The sequence below is a fragment of the Zootoca vivipara genome, chromosome 13 (assembly GCF_963506605.1).
Source record: "Zootoca vivipara chromosome 13, rZooViv1.1, whole genome shotgun sequence".
In the NCBI taxonomy this organism is placed as follows: Eukaryota; Metazoa; Chordata; class Lepidosauria; order Squamata; family Lacertidae; genus Zootoca; species Zootoca vivipara.
The window spans coordinates 44,715,340-44,733,789 of record NC_083288.1 but is presented as its reverse complement, the minus strand read 5'-3'; the positions used below and the strand labels follow the sequence as shown (position 1 = coordinate 44,733,789).

The 18,450-nt window shown below is 47.2% G+C and overlaps 2 protein-coding genes across 5 annotated transcripts in view; both read left to right on the top strand.

Annotated features, from left to right (window-relative positions):
• The first annotated feature begins 76 nt into the window (after nucleotides 1-76).
• Nucleotides 77-14,710, top strand: RAB2B (RAB2B, member RAS oncogene family). The gene is made up of 8 exons (XM_035135472.2): nucleotides 77-229; nucleotides 3,972-4,043; nucleotides 5,179-5,246; nucleotides 9,317-9,399; nucleotides 9,787-9,879; nucleotides 10,192-10,303; nucleotides 12,517-12,585; nucleotides 14,131-14,710. The coding sequence occupies exons 1-8, from the start codon at nucleotides 184-186 to the stop codon at nucleotides 14,236-14,238; spliced, it is 651 nt and encodes a 216-aa protein (XP_034991363.1). The 5' UTR covers nucleotides 77-183; the 3' UTR covers nucleotides 14,239-14,710.
• A 2,498-nt stretch (nucleotides 14,711-17,208) lies between these two features.
• CHD8 (chromodomain helicase DNA binding protein 8) overlaps nucleotides 17,209-18,450 on the top strand; it is a 65,256-nt gene continuing 64,014 nt past the window's right edge. For 2 of the 4 annotated variants that reach the window (XM_060281830.1, XM_035134708.2), the window contains exon 1: nucleotides 17,210-17,364. The gene's annotated coding sequence lies outside the window, so the exon portion shown is untranslated. The other 2 variants (XM_035134710.2, XM_035134709.2) reach the window with 2 other exon arrangements.

Below are 18,450 nucleotides of genomic sequence, written 5' to 3'. Positions count from 1 at the left end.
GTAGCCACTGGCTTGCTGGAAAAGGTGCCGGAAAAGGAAAACCAGAGCGTCACTGAACGAGGGAGGGAGGGAGAGGAAGGACAGGGAGCGCGAGAGCAATAGACATGGCGGCTGTTGAGTAAGCTAGAGTGGCCCCTGGAGAACCTCCAGGCCGGGGCTGGGGTTTAGGGGGGTTTCAGAGCCATGTCCTACGCCTATCTCTTCAAATACGTCATCATCGGGGACACCGGTATGGGCGGGGAAAATGAGGGAGTTTCAGCCTCGGGTGGGATGGGGTGGGGGCGGGGATATTATTATTTAAGGCAAATAATATACGTACTGTGTATATATATATATATATATATATATATATATATATATATATATATATATATATATATATATATATATATATATATGAGAGAGAGAGAGAGAGAGAGAGAGATCACTATTTAGGTCACTATATAGAGCAGGCACCCCCAAACTTTGGCCCTCCAGATGTTTTGGACTACAATTCCCATCATCCCTGACCACTGGTCCTGTTAGCTAGGGATCATGGGAGTTGTAGGCCAAAACATCTGGAGGGCCGCAGTTTGGGGATGCCTGATATAGAGTGTGCGACCTTACAACAACCCTGTGAGGAAGGACACCGTTGATCCCATTTTGCATATACTGTATTGAACATCTGACACTGTGTGAAAGGACCACTTCCTTGCTCTGGGTACCCAACACAAGGCTACAAATCCTGTGCACATTTGTTTTGTTTTGTTTGTGACATTATTTATAGTTCAACCCCCCCCTTTTTTTTTTTGCACAGCCCACCCAAGGCTGCGTGACGTTTCCTAAAATCACACTAAAATTAAAAGGACAGAACAAAGCACAGTGTAACTAGCAAAACACAACATCTGCTTGGCAGTAAGCACCATTGAACTCTACTTCTGAGTAAACATGCATAGAATTGGGCTGTCAGTGAGGGAACCACGGAAAGGCTTAGGTCTGCCTTACATTTTTGTTTTTTAATTCCTCGTACCTGTACGTCTTAATCACAGGGATCTTGGACCCAGCTCAAGATGCACATGTATAAAATTGCTTCTGTAAAAAAATCACTGTCTAAACACATACAACCCATGATGACAGGTTACTACAGTTCAGGAGGATTGTTGCATTATGTTGCAATAATAGTATAAGTAATAGTAACAATAGCAGGTTCCAAACCCTGTTCAAAGCTGGAGGTGGGCAGGGCAGGGCAAAAGGAAGCATTTTCAGTTTGTTTCTTTTACAAAGAGATAATCGGGGAGAAAACCTTGGAAGTGGACACAAATAGGGAGTTACAGAGGCAAGGTATCATGACCAAAAGGGCCTCCCTCAACTGATGCCTTGTCTCCACTGGCTCTATTCAGTATAATAATGTAGATCAGGGGTCCCCAGACTTTCTGCGCGGCGGGCCGGTGCCCGCTGCGCCGACCGCGCGGTGGGCCGGAGGGCAGGGGAGTGTGCGCGCAGCGGGCCGGAGGGCGGGGGAGTGCGCGCCCGTGCGCATGCGCACACGCACACGGGCGGGGAAAAAATCGCCAAAAATCGCTTGTGCGCATGCGTATGGGCCTCCCCCGACCCGGAAGTGCACCAGAAATGACCTCTTCCGGGTCGGGAGAGGCCCATACGCATGCGCACAAAGGATTTTCGGCGATTTTTTGCCGATTTTTTAGATCGTCGCTGCGCCGCGCGCCGTGAGAGCGGGCGGCGGGAGTCGTCGCGGGCCGGATTGGAAGGCCGATTGGGCCGCATCCGGCCCGGGGGCCGTAGTTTGGGGGCCCCTGATGTAGATATTTGAGTAGGCTGAACGCAGTAATATTATCAATTATATAATGTTGATGCCCAGTACCTCCCTCACCAACCATACATAAGGTTGGGGGAAGATGGTCTAAGCTCAGAAGCCAAGATCCTCCAAAGTCGCAGACCAACCATACTATTCCTTACATATAATCTTACAAGTCTCTCAGAAACTGAGTCTCCATAAGCGGTTTACTCATGCTGGCCACAAGACCCAGAAAGCTGTCTGAAGACAAACGCCAGCTCCCTCAGCCTGAAACAAGATGAGCGCCACACCCTATAGTCGAGTTTGACTCGACTTAATTGTCCAGGTAGCTCATGTTGGTAGCTCGAAGCTACCAACATGAGTTTGACCAAACTGCAGGAGGCAGTGGAAGACAGGAGTGCCTGGTGTGCTCTGGTCCATGGGGTCACAAAGAGTTGGACACGACTAAACGACTAAACAATAACAACAATTTGTCTAGGGCTCCTTTACTTTTACCTTTTTACCTGCCAGTATAGAACAGAGAGATGGGGAAATTCAATTGTGTTGTTGATCAAAGCAATGGAAGATGGGAGTGGTTTCACATCTGCTAACCAAATTGTGGAAGTGAAATAAAGGGTCTCTCTTTCTCTCCAAGACAGTATGAGTTATTGCCTACAAAGCCTTAAAGCAGGCATGACCAAACTTGGCCCTCCAGATGTTTTTGGACTACAACTCCCACCATCCCTAGCTAACAGGACCAGTGGTAAGGGATGATGGGAATTGTAGTTCCAAAACTGCTGGAGGGCCAAGTTTGACCATGCCTGCAAAGGGATGGGGAGCTTGGGACACTGCAGATGTTGCTGGACCACAACTCCCATCATCCCTGAATATTGTCCATGCTGGTTGCTGGGGCTGATGGGAGATGGAGTTCAGCAATATCTGGAGGCTCATGGGTTCTCCAACTCTGCCTTAAATGGTTCTTCACATAGCCTGTCATCAAACCCTCCTCTCCCACATTTTCCTGCCTGGCCACTGCATTCATCATCAGAGGTTAGGTGGGATGTAAGATGAGGCCTTTTAAGTTGCAGCACCAAGCTTATAGAGGCCCTTACTTCAGGAAGTGTGTTTGCCCCTTAGTGAAGAGCAAAGGCATTCTTGTTTAGCCATGCATAATTGCCCTTTCTCCCCGAATTATGGATCATGTTCTTTCTGGGCAGTGTTACAAAATTACAAATATAAAGCAAATGGAAAACATAGCAAAACATACATTTAAAAACAACATTGATAAAGCCAGTGTAAGATCCACATTAAAGGGAGCCTGACAGCTGTATAAAGGAGGAACTATAAATGGCGAATAAATAAAGTCTCAAGAGATAGTGTGGAAATTCTCCCAAGAGGTTTGCAGAGGCTTCCATGTAACTTGTACAACTCGCAGACAGCGAGTCTGGTCCATAGGGCAAAGAAGGCCCTGCCCCAAAAACCAATTCAAAATGCTGGTTTTTACCTACAAAACCTCAGGATCTCAGTACCTTAAGAACCGCCTCTCCCCATATGAACCAACTCAGACCCTCTGCTTGTCATCCAAAACCCTTCTCTATATCCCCACTCCCCGAGAGGTTCGGATGTCAACACAAGAACGAGCCTTTTCTGTGGTGGAATGCTCTCCCCAGAGAGGCTCGCCCAGCGTCATCATTACATGACTTTAGATGCCAGGTGAAAACAGTCCTCTTTACCCACGTCTTTGGCCACTAAACAATCTATGGCCTGTTAAATGTGACGGGGGCTGTTATTACAATTGTTTGGTGATTATGCTGTGTCTTTTTTTTTTTACGCCGTGTAAATTAAGTTCCTAATGTTGTATACCGCCCTGGGATCTTTGGATAAAGGGTGGTATATAAATTAATTAAATAAATAAAAACGAAACAAAAATAAAGTTCAGTTGGCCCTCCGCTAGCCTCCACTAGGAGCAGCACTGCCTGTTGGCTTCCTGCTTGTTGCAGGTGTTGCCTTTGTAGAATTCAGCTGGGAGCCAAGCTAGAGTTAGGTGTCTCTGCTCGGCATTGGCATTTGTGGGCCTTTCTCCTTCCATCCTATGGGTCTCAGTGGGCACCAGCCACCACCGATCACAGGGTGTCTTTCTCTCTTTTTCTGTACAACAGGTTCTGAATTTATTTTATTTTTCCCCCTCCCCCCAAAGGTGTTGGAAAATCCTGCCTCTTGTTACAGTTCACAGATAAGCGGTTCACAGCTGTCCATGACTTGACCATAGGTGAGTCCCCAATGGGCCTTGGGGTATTACTTAGGCAAGGTTCCAGAGGAGGGGGTGTCGTTGCATGTATTTGGACTGGAGGAACAAAGCTGGGGGACACAATGCCCTACAGCTGGGCGGTAGGGAGAGAACAGGGGAGCACAGAGGCTCTTTTTCAGCATGAACAGAAATGTTGTCCATAACAACAGCACCATCTTGTCTCTCTCTCTCGTGTGTGTGTGTGTGTGTGTGTGTGTGTGTGTGTGTGTGTGTGTGTGTATTCTTCTTCTTTGGCAATCACTCGTGGTTGAGTAAGATTGTCTTCCATGATCACAGTCTTAACTGAGTCCATAAGTGACTGTGGAGGCCAGTTCTGCATCCACACATCCTTCCACAGTGGGGATGTAGGTTTCCAGGCGGGAGTTGATCATGGTGAGGGTTTGCCAAGCATGCCTTCCCCTTAGCACGTTTCTCCCTTTCATCCTGAGTTCGAGTGTCTTCAAAGCCCATGACAACTTTGGTAAAGGCTCTTCTCCAACTGGAGCGCTCGCAGGCCACTGTTTCCCAGTTATCAGTGTTTATACTACATTTTTAAAAAGATTTGCCTTGAGAGAGCCTTTATACCTCTTTTGTTGACCACTGGCATTGCGCTTTCCATTTTTAAGTTCGGAATAGAGTAGTTGCTTTGGGAGATGGTAATCAGACATCTGCACAACTTGACCAGTCCAATGAAGTTGATGTTCAAGAATCATCGCTTCGACACTGGTGACCCTTGCTTCTTCCAGTACACTGATATTAGCTTGCCTGTCTTCCTAAGTGATGTGTAAAACTTTTCAGAGACACTGTTGATAGAATCTTTCGAGGAGTTGGAGATGACATTTATAAGTGGTCCATGTTTCACAAGTATACAGTAAGGTCTCTCTCTCTGTGTGTGTGTTATATATATATATATATATATATATATATATATATATATATATATATATATGTACATACACAGAGCCTCACAGAGGGTGGCAGAACTGGAAGGAGTGTGGGGGGGGGGTTTCACAGGCCGGGTTATAATGAGAAACATGGGCTGAATGATATGGCGGGTTGGGGTTATGGAGAGTCCCTGCCCTCTGAGCTTTCTCCTGTTCTACCATTTCTCCACCAGGTGTAGAGTTTGGTGCACGGATGGTCACCATTGACAACAAAAAGATCAAGCTGCAAATTTGGGACACGGTGAGCTCCCCTTGAAGCCTTGACCCTTTGCAAATGCGAAGGAACCATCTTGGGGACTGGAGTGCCAAAAGAGATCAAGGGCATTTTAGCTTCTCAATGATTCTTTTGTTTTAGTTGGTTGTCTGTCCCCATCTTGGGTATCTGCTCCCAGCCAGTGTTCCAACCTGTTTTGTTTTGTTTTAATTAAGTGTTGACAGGCAGGAAATTATTCCTCCAGCCCTGTTTAACCAACTGCTCCATGGCTGCAGAATTGGAAGGAAGAAGGGAACAATGGATCAATGCCTTGTCGTTGCGAAGGGGCTTGAATAACTCAGAGAAGCTATGAGCTATGCCATGCAGGGCCACCCAAGATGGACAGGTCATAGTGGAGAGTTTTGACTAAACGTGATCCACCTGGAGAAGGAACTGGCAAGCCACTCCAGTATCCCTGCCAAGAAAACTCCATGGACAAAGACAACAGGCATATAAAAGTTATGACGCTGGAAGATGAGCCCCTCAGGTCGGAAGGCGTCCAACATGCTACTGAGGAAGAGCGGAGGACAAGTACAAGTAGATTCAGAGCTGATGAAGCGGCTGGGCCAAAGCCGAAAGGACGCTCAGTTGCGGATATGCCTGGAAGCGAAAGGAAAGTCCGATGCTGTAAAGAAAAATATTGCATAGGAACCTGGAATGTAAGAACCATGAGTGGAGGTAAGCTGGATGTGGTCAAAAATGAGATGACAAGAATAAATATAGACATCCTGGGCATCAGTGAACTAAAATGGAAGGGAATGGGTGAATTCAGTTCGGGTGACTATCATATCTACTACTGTGGGCAAGAATCCTGTAGAAGAAATGGAGTGGCCCTCATAGTCAACAAAAGAGTGGCAAAAGCTGTAATGGGATGCAATCTCAAAAATGACAGAATGATCTCGATACGAATCCAAGGCAGACCTTTTAACATCACAGTAATCCAAGTTTATGCACCAACTACCGGTGCTGAAGAAAGTGAAATTGACCAATTCTATGAAGACCTACAACACCTTCTAGAAATGACACCAAAGAAGGATGTTCTTCTCATTACAGGGGATTGGAATGCTAAAGTAGGGAATCAAGAGATAAAAGGAACAACTGGCAAGTTTGGCCTTGGAGTTCAAAACGAAGCAGGGCAAAGGCTAATAGAGTTCTGTCAAGAGAACAAGCTGGTCATCACAAACACTCTTTTCCAACAACACAAGAGACGACTCTACACATGGATATCACCAAATGGGCAGCATCGAAATCAGATTGATTATATTCTCTGCAGCCAAAGATGGAGAAGCTCTATACAGTCAGCAAAAACAAGACCTGGAGCTGACTGTAACTCAGATCATCAGCTTCTTATAGCAAAATTCCAGCTTAAACTGAAGAAAGTAGGAAAAACCACTGGGCCAGTAAGATACAATCTGAATCAAATCCCTTATGAATACACAGTGGAAGTGAGGAACAGGTTTAAGGATTTAGATTTGGTGGACAGAGTGCCTGAAGAACTATGGATGGAGGCTCGTAACATTATACAGGAGGCAGCAACGAAAACCATCCCAAGGAAAAGGAAATGCAAGAAGGCAAAATGGCTGTCCAACGAGGCCTTACGAATAGCGGAGGAGAGGAGGCAAGCAAAATGCAAGGGAGATAGGGAAAGATACAGGAAACTGAATGCAGATTTCCAAAAAACAGCAAGGAGAGATAAGAGGGTCTTCTTAAATGAGCAATGCAAAGAAATAGAGGAAAACAATAGAATGGGGAAAACCAGAGATCTGTTCAAGAAAATTGGAGATATGAAAGGAACATTTCGTACAAAGATTACCATAATCAAGGACAAAAGTGGTAAGGACCTTACAGAAGCAGAAGACATCAAGAAGAGGTGGCAAGAATACACAGAGGAATTATACCAGAAAGATATGGAGGTCTCGTACACCCCAGGTAGTGTGGTTGCTGACCTTGAGCCAGACATCTTGGAGAGTGAAGTCAAATGGGCCTTAGAAAGCACTGCTAATAACAAAGCCAGTGGAAGTGATGATATTCCAGCTGAACTATTTAAAATTTTAAAAGATGATGCTGTTAAGGTGCTACACCCAATATGCCAGCAAGTTTGGAAAACTCAGCAATGGCCAGAGGATTGGAGAAGATCAGTCTACATCCCAATTCCAAAGAAGGGCAGTGCCAAAGAATGCTCCAACTACCGCACAATTGCGCTCATTTCACACGCTAGCAAGGTTATGCTTAAAATTCTACAAGGCAGGCTTAGGCAGTATGTGGACCGAGAACTCCCAGAAGTGCAAGCTGGATTTCGAAAGGGCAGAGGAACCAGAGACCAAATAGCAAACATGCGCTGGATTATGGAGAAAGCTAGAGAGTTCCAGAAAAACGTCTACTTCTGCTTCATTGACTATGCAAAAGCCTTTGACTGTGTCGACCACAGCAAACTATGGCAAGTTCTTAAAGAAATGGGAGTGCCTGATCACCTCATCTGTCTCCTGAGAAATCTCTATGTGGGACAAGAAGCTACAGTTAGAACTGGATATGGAACAACTGATTGGTTCAAAATTGGGAAAGGAGTACGACAAGGTTGTATATTGTCTCCCTGCTTATTTAACCTATATGCAGAATTCATCATGCGAAAGGCTGGACTAGATGAATCCCAAGCAGGAATTAAGATTGCCGGAAGAAATATCAACAACCTCAGATATGCAGATGACACAACCTTGATGGCAGAAAGTGAGGAGGAATTAAAGAACCTTTTAAGAGGAGAGCGCAAAATATGGTCTGAAGCTCAACATCAAAAAAACCAAGATCATGGCCACTGGTCCCATCACCTCCTGGCAAATAGAAGGGGAAGAAATGGAGGCAGTGAGAGATTTTACTTTCTTGGGCTCCTTGATCACTGCAGATGGTGACAGCAGTCACGAAATTAAAAGACGCCTGCTTCTTGGGAGAAAAGCAATGACAAACCTAGACAGCATCTTAAAAAGCAGAGACATCACCTTGCCGACAAAGGTCCGTATAGTTAAAGCTATGGTTTTCCCAGTAGTGATGTATGGAAGTGAGAGCTGGACCATAAAGAAGGCTGATCGCCGAAGAATTGATGCTTTTGAATTATGGTGCTGGAGGAGACTCTTGAGAGTCCCATGGACTGCTAGAAGATCAAACCTATCAATTCTTAAGGAAATCAGCCCTGAGTGCTCCCTGGAAGGACAGATCGTGAAGCTGAGGCTCCAATACTTTGGCCACCTCATGAGAAGAGAAGAATCCTTGGAAAAGACCCTGATGTTGGGAAAGATTGAGGGCACTAGGAGAAGGGGACGACAGAGGACAAGATGGTTGGACAGTGTTCTCGAAGCTACGAACATGAGTTTGACCAAACTACGGGAGGCAGTGCAAGACAGGAGTGCCTGGCGTGCTATGGTCCATGGGGTCACGAAGAGTCGGACACGACTAAATGACTAAACAACAACAACAACAAAGGGAACAAATTAGGAGAATAGAGAGGCTGGAATTTCAGGAGGAGGGGGTTGTGGGTCCGAATTTTGGAAAGTAGAGTGGGGAGGGGGATTGAGGGCTAAGGAGACCGAAGCACGTTTACACCATACATTTAAAACAACTCTTACACCAGTTTAACAGTCGTGGCTCCCCACTGCTCCAAGAATCCTGGGAACTGTAGGTTGTTAAGGGTGCTGCTACAACAACAACTACAATTCTACAATTCCCAGAGTTCCCTGGAAAGATGGATTGATAAAGTGCTTTGGGAATTGTTGCTTTCTGAGGGGGAATAAGGATCTCCTTGCAACTCTCAGCACTCTTAACAAACTATAATTCTCAGGGATCTCCGGAGGAAGCCATGATTGTTAAAGTGGTATAGTACTTTAAACGTATGGTACAGATATGCCCTAAAACAGTTAGGCCTCTGTTCTCTTCATGGAGTTAAAATGCCCAGGGTTTCCTGGGAAGAGGGATGGAAAGGGGTTGGGTGCTATAGGTGTGGGCATGCTTAGCTAGTAGTTTAGACAACTCCCTTTTTTGTGTTTCCTGATTGGTTCTCTCCCACTCCAAAGGCTGGCCAGGAATCCTTCCGCTCCATCACTCGCTCGTACTACAGAGGGGCTGCCGGAGCTCTGTTGGTGTATGACATCACCAGGTGAGGACAAGGCTCTCAAGGCTACTAGCCATGCTGGCTATGCTCTGCCTCCACTGTTGGAGTAATTCTGGAAATTACCCAGGAGAGGAGGGTGCTCTTGTGCTCAAATTCCGCTTGCAGGTTTCCCACAGGCATTTGGTTGGCCACTGCGTGAACAGGATGCTGGACTAGATGGGCCATTGGCCTGATCCAGCAGGCTCTTCTTATGACGTCAGACCATGGGTCTTTGGATCCGCATGGCTGAGAATGTGCTGCACAGAATTTAACTTGGGGGAGGGGACAGGGACTCTATGTTCTGCTTACTGCTGGCCCAGATGAGTGGTGGAACTTGCTAGGCTCCCATTCTGCCCACCGCACACCCTGACCTACCTTTCTTGCTCTGTGCAGACGGGAAAGCTTCAACCATTTGTACACCTGGCTAGAAGATGCGCGCCAGCATTCCAGCTCCCACATGGTGGTCATGCTCATCGGCAATAAAAGGTATCCGGTCATCTTCTGCTTCCCAACTCACCTGTTCCCCCCACCCCCACCGGCCAAGGACTCAGGGTAGATAATAGTGAATTTTGATGTTTGTATATTATTTTATGTGTTAATCACCTTGAGGTGGTGGTTTAGCTGATTATTAAGTGGAATAAATAAGAACAAGACTATATGAGCATTTGTTTTCATATATGTTTGCACTGTATTGTGAAATCGCTTCAAGGTGCTTCGTTGGGAGTGATTCATAAATGAAATTATTATTATTATTATTATTGTTAATTATTATTATTTCTTGCCCCTCTCATCCTGCAGCGACTTGGAGAATAAGCGAGCTGTACGGAAGGAAGAAGGTGAGGCTTTTGCCCGGGAACACGGCATGGTTTTCATGGAGACCTCTGCAAAGACAGCATCCAACGTAGAAGAGGTGAAGAAAGTCCTGGGTGCTTGCCTATCCCCTGCTCCCTGCTAGTCCGTGTTTCCTTTTGGGCCAGAAAAAGCATTCACATAACTTATTCTGCTTACTGCATGCAGGAGAACATATACTGCTTATATTTCTTATACTGAATCAGACCACTTGTCCATCAAGCTCAGTATTACCTACACCGGTAGTTTTCAACCAGTGTGCTGTGGCACCCTGGGGTGCCTTGAATAATGGTCAGGAGTGCCGCGGGCAACACTGGCCTCTGTCCCTGTTTCCTCCCCTCCCTCCCTCTGATGCCCTCTCACGTCTCTGCCTCCCAAAGGCTTGCACAGCTGTTTGTTGCAGCAGCCCTGGCTACAAGCTCCTCAGGCAAATGGTGCTTCTAGGGCTGGCCAGGGGGTGCTGGTTGCCAGGAGCTAAGGCGGCCTCAGAGTAAGCAAGCAAGTGGGCGAGGGAGCCCAGCCAGCCAATCCACCAGCTCTTGCTGTTGGGAATGGAGACTAGTGAGAGGTCAGGCAGGCAAGTACTGCACTGGCCTTTCTTGAGCTTGCTGTGTGCAAGGCCTGCCTGGAAGTTGGGTGCCCGCTGCTGCCCCTACTGCCTCCCAAGGTAAGGTGCTGGCCTCACATTCACCTTTGGCCAGCCTCTGTTGGGACACTAAGGCTGGGCATATCCTCTTCCCCGGCCCCTGTGGGGTAGTGTAAAGAGGCACCTCTCCTTGGATGGGGGCAGATCAGAGACCAGGGGCAGTGGCAGTGGCTGCCCAGAGGACTCACAAGGGGAGGGGAGAGGAGAGGAATCTGAGGAAACACTCCACAAGGGTGTTTGCAAAAGGGCGAGAGGCTGCCAGCTCTGCAGGCAATGGGTGACATAACTGGCTCCTGAGTCCCACAGGGGTGCCGCAGAAAGAATGTACCCTGTTTCTCCGAAAATAAGACAAACCCATAAAATAAGCCATAGCAGGATTTCTAAGCATTTGCACAATATAAGCCATACCCCGAAAATCAGACATAGTGATAGGCGCAGTTCTGGACGGCACCAAGGAAGAGGCTAGGCTGGACATGTAATAAAAATAAGACATCCCCTGAAAATAAGCCACCGTGTTTTGTTTTGTTGAGGAAAAATAAATATAAGATGGTGTCTTATTTTCGGAGAAACACGGTAATTGTTCAGGGGAGCCATGGACTCTAAAAGGTTGAAAACTTCTGGCTTGCACTGACTGAAGGTGGCTTTCCAGAACTTCAAGAGTTCTCTCCCAGCGACAGAACATGCGTCTTGTTCTGTCGCTGAGCTACATCCGTTGATGGGAAGGTCTGAAAGCCTGCTCCTTGGAAGTCCTGCATTGCCCTGGCTTCTGAGGTTCTGACAATCCCCATCCATACAATTTCATGCCCATCTTGGCAGTCATGAGGACCAGAAACTTTAAATGGAAACAGAATTCTGAAATAATGCACCCATGCCAAGTCCGCATTTAGACTGGTATGACTGGCATTGGAGGCGTACAGAGGTTCCTGGATTTGACCCAATTCTCCCAGGTCCATTTAAGTGTGCAGTTTTCCAATTCAGTTGGGGGGAAATGTGGGTGGGGTGAGGGGCCTGCTAGCCTTCATTACCACACCATATCTAGATGGTTCTTTGTGGAATATGGTTGGAAGTGGGTGGGGATGGGTGGGGAAAGAACCCAGCTCTCTTAAAGTTTCCAAAAGCTTCTTTGCCTGGTTGCTTGAAGGTAATTCTTTTTTGCTACAAGTGACACATGAAGTAACTGTTTACAAGCCCAATTGTGTATTATACGGACAATAAGGACTCAGAGAAGAGGGGAATTGCTAATGCTCAGGTCCATCTTCCTGCCATAGCTAGCTAGCAGCTATCTGTGATGCCCAACAGCTGCTGGGGAGTTCATCCTGTACAGCCTTCATTAGAATGGTTTGCCTGCATATATTTTGGCCTGCATCATTCCCTCTGGTGGGGACTGAGCAAGCTTAGCAGAGACAGAATGCTGACTGTGGATTTGGAGGAGGAAAACAGAAAAACGGGACAGTATGGAATGCCGTGCCCTGGAAGAGGGGAAATATCTCCCCCTCTGTACTAGTGCCAGACCCATTTCTGTGTCCCATGTTGATGTGCAGGATAGGAACTTGTCTTTATTGCTGTATTTTTTTACCCATCTTGCTTGTTTCTTTAAAAACTTTCCCCCTTCTATCTACTCCTTCCAGGCCTTTCTCCACACAGCTAAAGCCATCTATAAAAAGATCCAGCAAGGCTATTTTGATGTTAACAACGAGGCAAGTCAGACCTAGCGGCCTCCCTTGATAGCCCATCAAACCTGTAGCTCAATATTTTGTGATGGGGCTGGGGTGGGGATTGGCTGAGGGGTATGTGTGTCAGTACAAGCAGTTCTCAGATTTGTAAAGTGATTTGTATTAAATTTTAACACAATAAAACCTGATTTTGTATATTAAGATACTAGCGAACATAGGTAAAAAGTAAAGGTAAAGGACTTCTGGACGGTTAAGTCCAGTCAAAGGCGACTATGTGGTGCGCCGCTCATCTCGCTTTTCAGGCCGAGGGAGCTGTGTTTGTCCACAGACAGCTTTCCGGGTCATGACTAAACCGCTTCTGGCACAATGACGGAAGTCAGAGTGCACAGAAACACCATTTACCTTCCCACCACAGTGGAACCTATTTATCTACTTGCACTGGTATGCTTTTGAACTCCTAGGCTGACAGAAGCTGGGACAGAGCAACAGGAGCTCACCCTGTCGTGCAGATTCGAACTGCCAACCTTCCGATCAGCAAGCCCAAGAGGCTCGGTGGTTTAGATCACAGTGCCACCCACATCCCTAGCGAACATCGAGAGCTGCCTTATACCAGCTCAGACGATAGTCACATTAGACTGTAGTGATAAACCATCGCTTAATGCTACATGAACAAGCCTAGCCTCCTCCTCAGGTCATGCTCTCCTGTCGTCGCCTTTCACATGGCTAGGAGAAGATAGAGAAAGCAAAAGCTTCCAAGCTTAAATGTAACTTGTTGCTTAAACGCAAACCAAGATCATGGTTTGAACATGAATGATGGTTTTTTGTTTTGTTTTTTTAAACTTACATCAAACCATGTGCTGGTTGAAACAAAACATAGGGTTAAATCAGGCATCCCCAAACTTCGGCCCTCCAGATGTTTTGGACTACAATTCCCATCATCCCTGACCACTGGTCCTGTTAGCTAGGGATCATGGGAGTTGTAGGCCAAAACATCTGGAGGGCCGCAGTTTGGGGATGCCTGGGTTAAATCATGTTCCTCAGCTGAGACAAACAAAAAACTGTGTTTAAAAGAAGGTAAATGCTTCCAGATTCCTCCTGCTCATGCAGAGGAGCAGAGCAGGGAATGTACCGGCTGGAAGGAGGCAAAGCTCATTCACGCAGCACTAAACCAAGGTTTAGATTAGAGGATTATACAAATTAATGGAGGCTATTGATGGCTCCTAGCCACAGTGACTATGTTCTATCTCCACAGATGGAGGCAGCAATGCTGCTGAAACCCAGTTTCAGACTTTTAAAAGACTCGGTTGAAGGAGTCTCTTGGAGGAAACAGCCACTGCCTAGAGCAAGGGTAGTCGATGCTGCACCCTCCAGATATTGCTGGTCCACAACTCCTATCAACATCTGGAGGGAACAAGATTGGCTACTCCTAGCCTAGAGGGACCACCTCTTTCTGCGACTTGCCAAAATGGGCTTGGGCGGTCACAGACGGCATCATTAAAGCCGTCAGAAGCAGTCCTGGCTTTCCTTCGGATTTTTGTTAACTAAGACCTTTTATTTCTCCACCTGCAGGGACACGGCATCAGGCTCGGCCCCCAAGAACCCACGGGTGTCCACACTGGAAGATCCTCCTCTGGCCACGGTCGTCAAGCCTCTGGAGACCGGTCAGGTTGCTGCTGAGTTTCCCCTGAAGTCCATCCGGGAAGATGCCTCCTCCGTGTCATGCTCTCTTTCTCTCTTTCGGTTTCAGGCACCACACGGGGGGCAGGAATCCTTCAAGCTCACCTTCCCTCGATCTTGTTACAGCCTATCTCTGCCCTCCAAATGGTGCCATCCTAGACCTAGAGTTGATTTTGGCTGTTGGCTGTTGGGGTGCTAGTAGTAACTCTTCCAAAAGCCTCCCATTTGAGGACCTCTCTTCACCCCCTCATAGGCAAATGGTGCTTTCAGATTCCCTCCTCCACTAATCTGTGCCTTTCCTCCAGCAGTTTCCTCTTCCAATGTTGGAGATTTCCATTCCCCACACTTTGGGTTCACAGAAGCCTTGGCAGAGGAGCTGGGGAGAGCGTAATCCAGGCCAATCTAACCAATCTTAGATTTTAAGCTCTACTGCACTGTTGTTTCAGCTTTGTATTAAATATTTCCACGTTTGACATTATTCTCTGACATGTCTTCTTCTTCTTCTTCTTCTTTGGTGATCACTCGTGGCCAAGTAAAATTGTCTTCCATGAACACGGTCTTAACAGTGAATCTGGATCCACACATCCTTCCACAGTGGGGACATAGGTTTCCGGGCGGGAGTTGATCATGGTGAGGGTTTGCCAAGTGTGCCTTCCTCTTAGTGCATTTTCCCCTTTCGTCCTGAGTTTGTGCTTCTTCAAAGTCCATGATAAAGGCTGTTCTTTCCCAGTTTTCTGTGCTTATACTGCATTTTTTTAGGTTTGCCTTGAGAGCGACTTTAAACCTCTATTGTTGTCCACTGGTATTTCGCTTTCTGTTCTTAAGCCGGGAATAGAGTAGTTGTTATGGAAGACGATAATCAGGCATCCAGACCACATGACCAGTCCAATGAAACTGATGATATCTCTGGCATGTATTTATATACTGGGAGAAGGAAAGAAAAATAGATACCGGTATATTGAATGGACTTGACTGTTTTGCATCCTGCCATGACAGCTCCATAACAGAAGCTACCAACAAGCATCAAAACCACTTGCTTTGAGCACAGTGACATCCTCTGTGCAGGCAAGAGATGGTATTTCTGGCTATTGGAGTAAACAAAGGAATCTGCTTTGTGCTTAGGCAGAGATCTTTAGAATATACATATAATGTATACATTTCTTGATTGTAAAATCCTCAAAGCAGTTTACAAAGAGAATAAGACAAAAGCACTGCAGTAAAAACAGTTCCCTATGTTCCCTATGAAAACAGTTCAATTGTGTAAAACTCCTAAAGTCAGCAATGCACTTAAAACACATTATAAAACACATTAATGTTCCACATGTCTGTGTAGGTTTCAGAGGGAGTATCCCAGTTGATGGGAGCCACAGGTGGGGAGAATGCTGTTACACTCAGATCCTGCTTGTGAGCACCCCATGGGCACCTGTTTGGCCTTTGTGAGAACAGGGTGCTGGAGGGGGCTTTGGCCTGATCCAGTAGGACTTATGTTCATCTGGCTGCTGATCCTTTTAAACTGGAGATGCGAGGAACTGAATGTGGCAACCTACTAAATGCAAGGCATGTGCTCTTCCACTGAGTTATAGTGGGGTGAGGATGCATACATTGCCATACATTTAAAGCACACATACTCGGGGGGGGGGGTAATAATGCGAGCTGTAGCTTAAGGGTGCTGGGAATTATAGATCTTTGAGGGGTAAACTACAGTCCCCACAATTCTTGGTGGAGTGTGTGTGTGTGCTAGAAATGGAAGGTGTATATGCAACCATTGCCTGTTCTGCAATTTATTAAACTGAAAGGGGAGATCTGTGGGTGATTAAATACAGGGGTTGTCCTTTCTTTGATGGAAGAATGAGGTATTTCAAAGGAGCGGGAGTGACACAGTCTGCAGAATGCCAAAAACACATCCAGAGGTGCTGCTGCATGGGCATTTGTTTAGAGTCAAGATTAAGATTTGGGAGTCTAAGGGTCCATCCCAGCTCTACAATTCTTATGTATCCTTCCCTAGAAGTAAGCCACATTCAGCACATTAGGATTTATTTCTGATAAACTCCCCAAAGAGTGCTCAGTTTTTTAAAAAAAGCTCAATACTTAATTTTGGGGGAAAACTAAAAACTCAACAACTTGTGTCCTCTGGACTGTCACCTTTTTAAATATGGCAACCCAACTAATGGTCCCTCATCATCTTGGAAAAAGACAATCTGGGAATGTTTAGCCTGGATAAGGGGATGCTGAGAGGATATATGATAGCCATCTTCTAATATCTCAAGGCCAGGAATGAATCATGGAGCCAGCAAGTCAAATCCCACTTCCTTGAGACTTAAGTACCGAATACTATATGATTTCACTACTTGAGGGCAAAGTCTGTTTTACTAGTTTTATTATACGGATCAGCATCATCATATGGACCAAGAGATGGAAAATGGACCAGACAGGTGTGAAATCTGTTCCGCGTCCCAAACTGCTCAGGCTCTGCTTTCCTCCTCTGTGAAATGGGAAACTAACCACAGTGGCATGCCTTGCAGGACTGTTGTAAAAGGCAAACAAATAAAGGGCAAAAGCGTATGCATATATAACAAGCAAGGCTGCTTTTGCAATGGGGCCACATATCTGGCCCCTCACGCCTCTCCATCCCTCCCAAGATGGCTTCCCCATATAGGCGCCCTACGCATTGCCTGTCTGCCGAGGCTCGGGGCGCGGCAAGATGATATTGCCACCTCTCCACAGGCTCCCATGGTCTAAAAACAACACCCTTTCAACAATATATTACTTTTATTTGTATTGGTGGCACGGAATAAATCAGGCGACTTCCTTAGACAGCCTCTCCACGAGCCCGGAGGCCCACTTCCCCCGCTCCCGCTTCCCTTCTCCCCCTCCCCCGCCCCATTCCGGAGAGAGGGAGAGAGACTGACTTCCTGGAAGGTTCTCTCAACCTAACCTGCTGCCTGACCCCGCCCCCAGGCCTCCCGAGTCCTTCGGCAGCGGCCGTAGCCTGGCGGAGGAGCGGTGGGCGTGGCTTGGAGGGCCCCCGAGAGAAGTTAAGTTGCACCGTCCATGCTCGGCTGCCTTGTTCTCTCTTCTCTCTCCTTAGGAGAGGGGAGGGGGGCGGGAGAAGTGGCTCCTTAGAGGGTGAGTCCGCGTGGGGGGAGGGAGGGAGGGGACCAGGGGGAGAAGAGGCCCTCAGGTAAGAGGTGCTATTATTTTTTCATATATAAAAAGGCCTTTTCCTCTTTCTCTTCACAAACCCGCACGAGCGCGGGGGGAGGAGGAGGGAGGGGAAGGATTATTATGGGATGGCCCTCCTCACGATGCAGGCCCGATGCGGGGACGCTCCCCTCCCCCTCCCTCACCGCCGCCGCCGCTCTCCTACGGCGAGTGAGAGGGACCATTTCTGAAGGGAGGGGGAGGGCCCTTCGCTTTCCGCCCTCTGGGGTTCGCTTAATGGGAAAGGTGGGAGGGAGAAGCCAAACCCAGCTTTTGCAGAGGGGGAAGGAAGAAAAGGCTGCTTGGGTGCATTTCCTCCCTCCACCCCCCCCCCCCAAAATCCATGTCACATTCTCTCGTGCATTTCTCTCTCCCCCGTCCCTGTTGGCTCTTTTATTTCGTGTGTGTTTTCACCGCCATCCGGTTTCTAGTAAAGGTTCGAAGGAAGGATTGCACCCCTGTTCCCCTGCTAAAGCCCTTGCACACACAGGCTGCCTTAGAGGAGGAGAGGAAAAGGAGGTGGATTGATCCGCGTCTTGGGGGCTCTTGGATGAAAAGAAGGGAGCTGGATTTGGGGAGAAAAAGGAGGAGGCCGAGATCTGGGTGGTGGGTGGATGTTGCATCAAGGAAAGGGAATTTCGGTGGACGTTTGCTCTGAGCATTTGGAGCAACCTGTGCGCAGAGGGGATGGCTCTTCTGCACTTCATGGGCCTTTTGCGCGTGTGGGTTCCTCCGTGCAGAAGTTGTGATGGGGTGGGAAGAGGGCATGCGGGCATGGTCGTAGGAGGAAGTGAGTCCCGTGTTGCCCCATGGAGTTTGGTTTCCCTGATGTACGTACTACAGAACAGCAGCAGTCTTCAACATTGTCCGCTCCAGATGCACCTGGAACCCGAGTGTGCATTTGGGGACCAGTTTCTTACATGGTTTTATTGTATATTTGTATGGCTGCCCATCTTGGAGCAGGCTGTAACTTGGTAGTTCAGATGTTTTAGAGCTTGCAGGTGGGAAAGG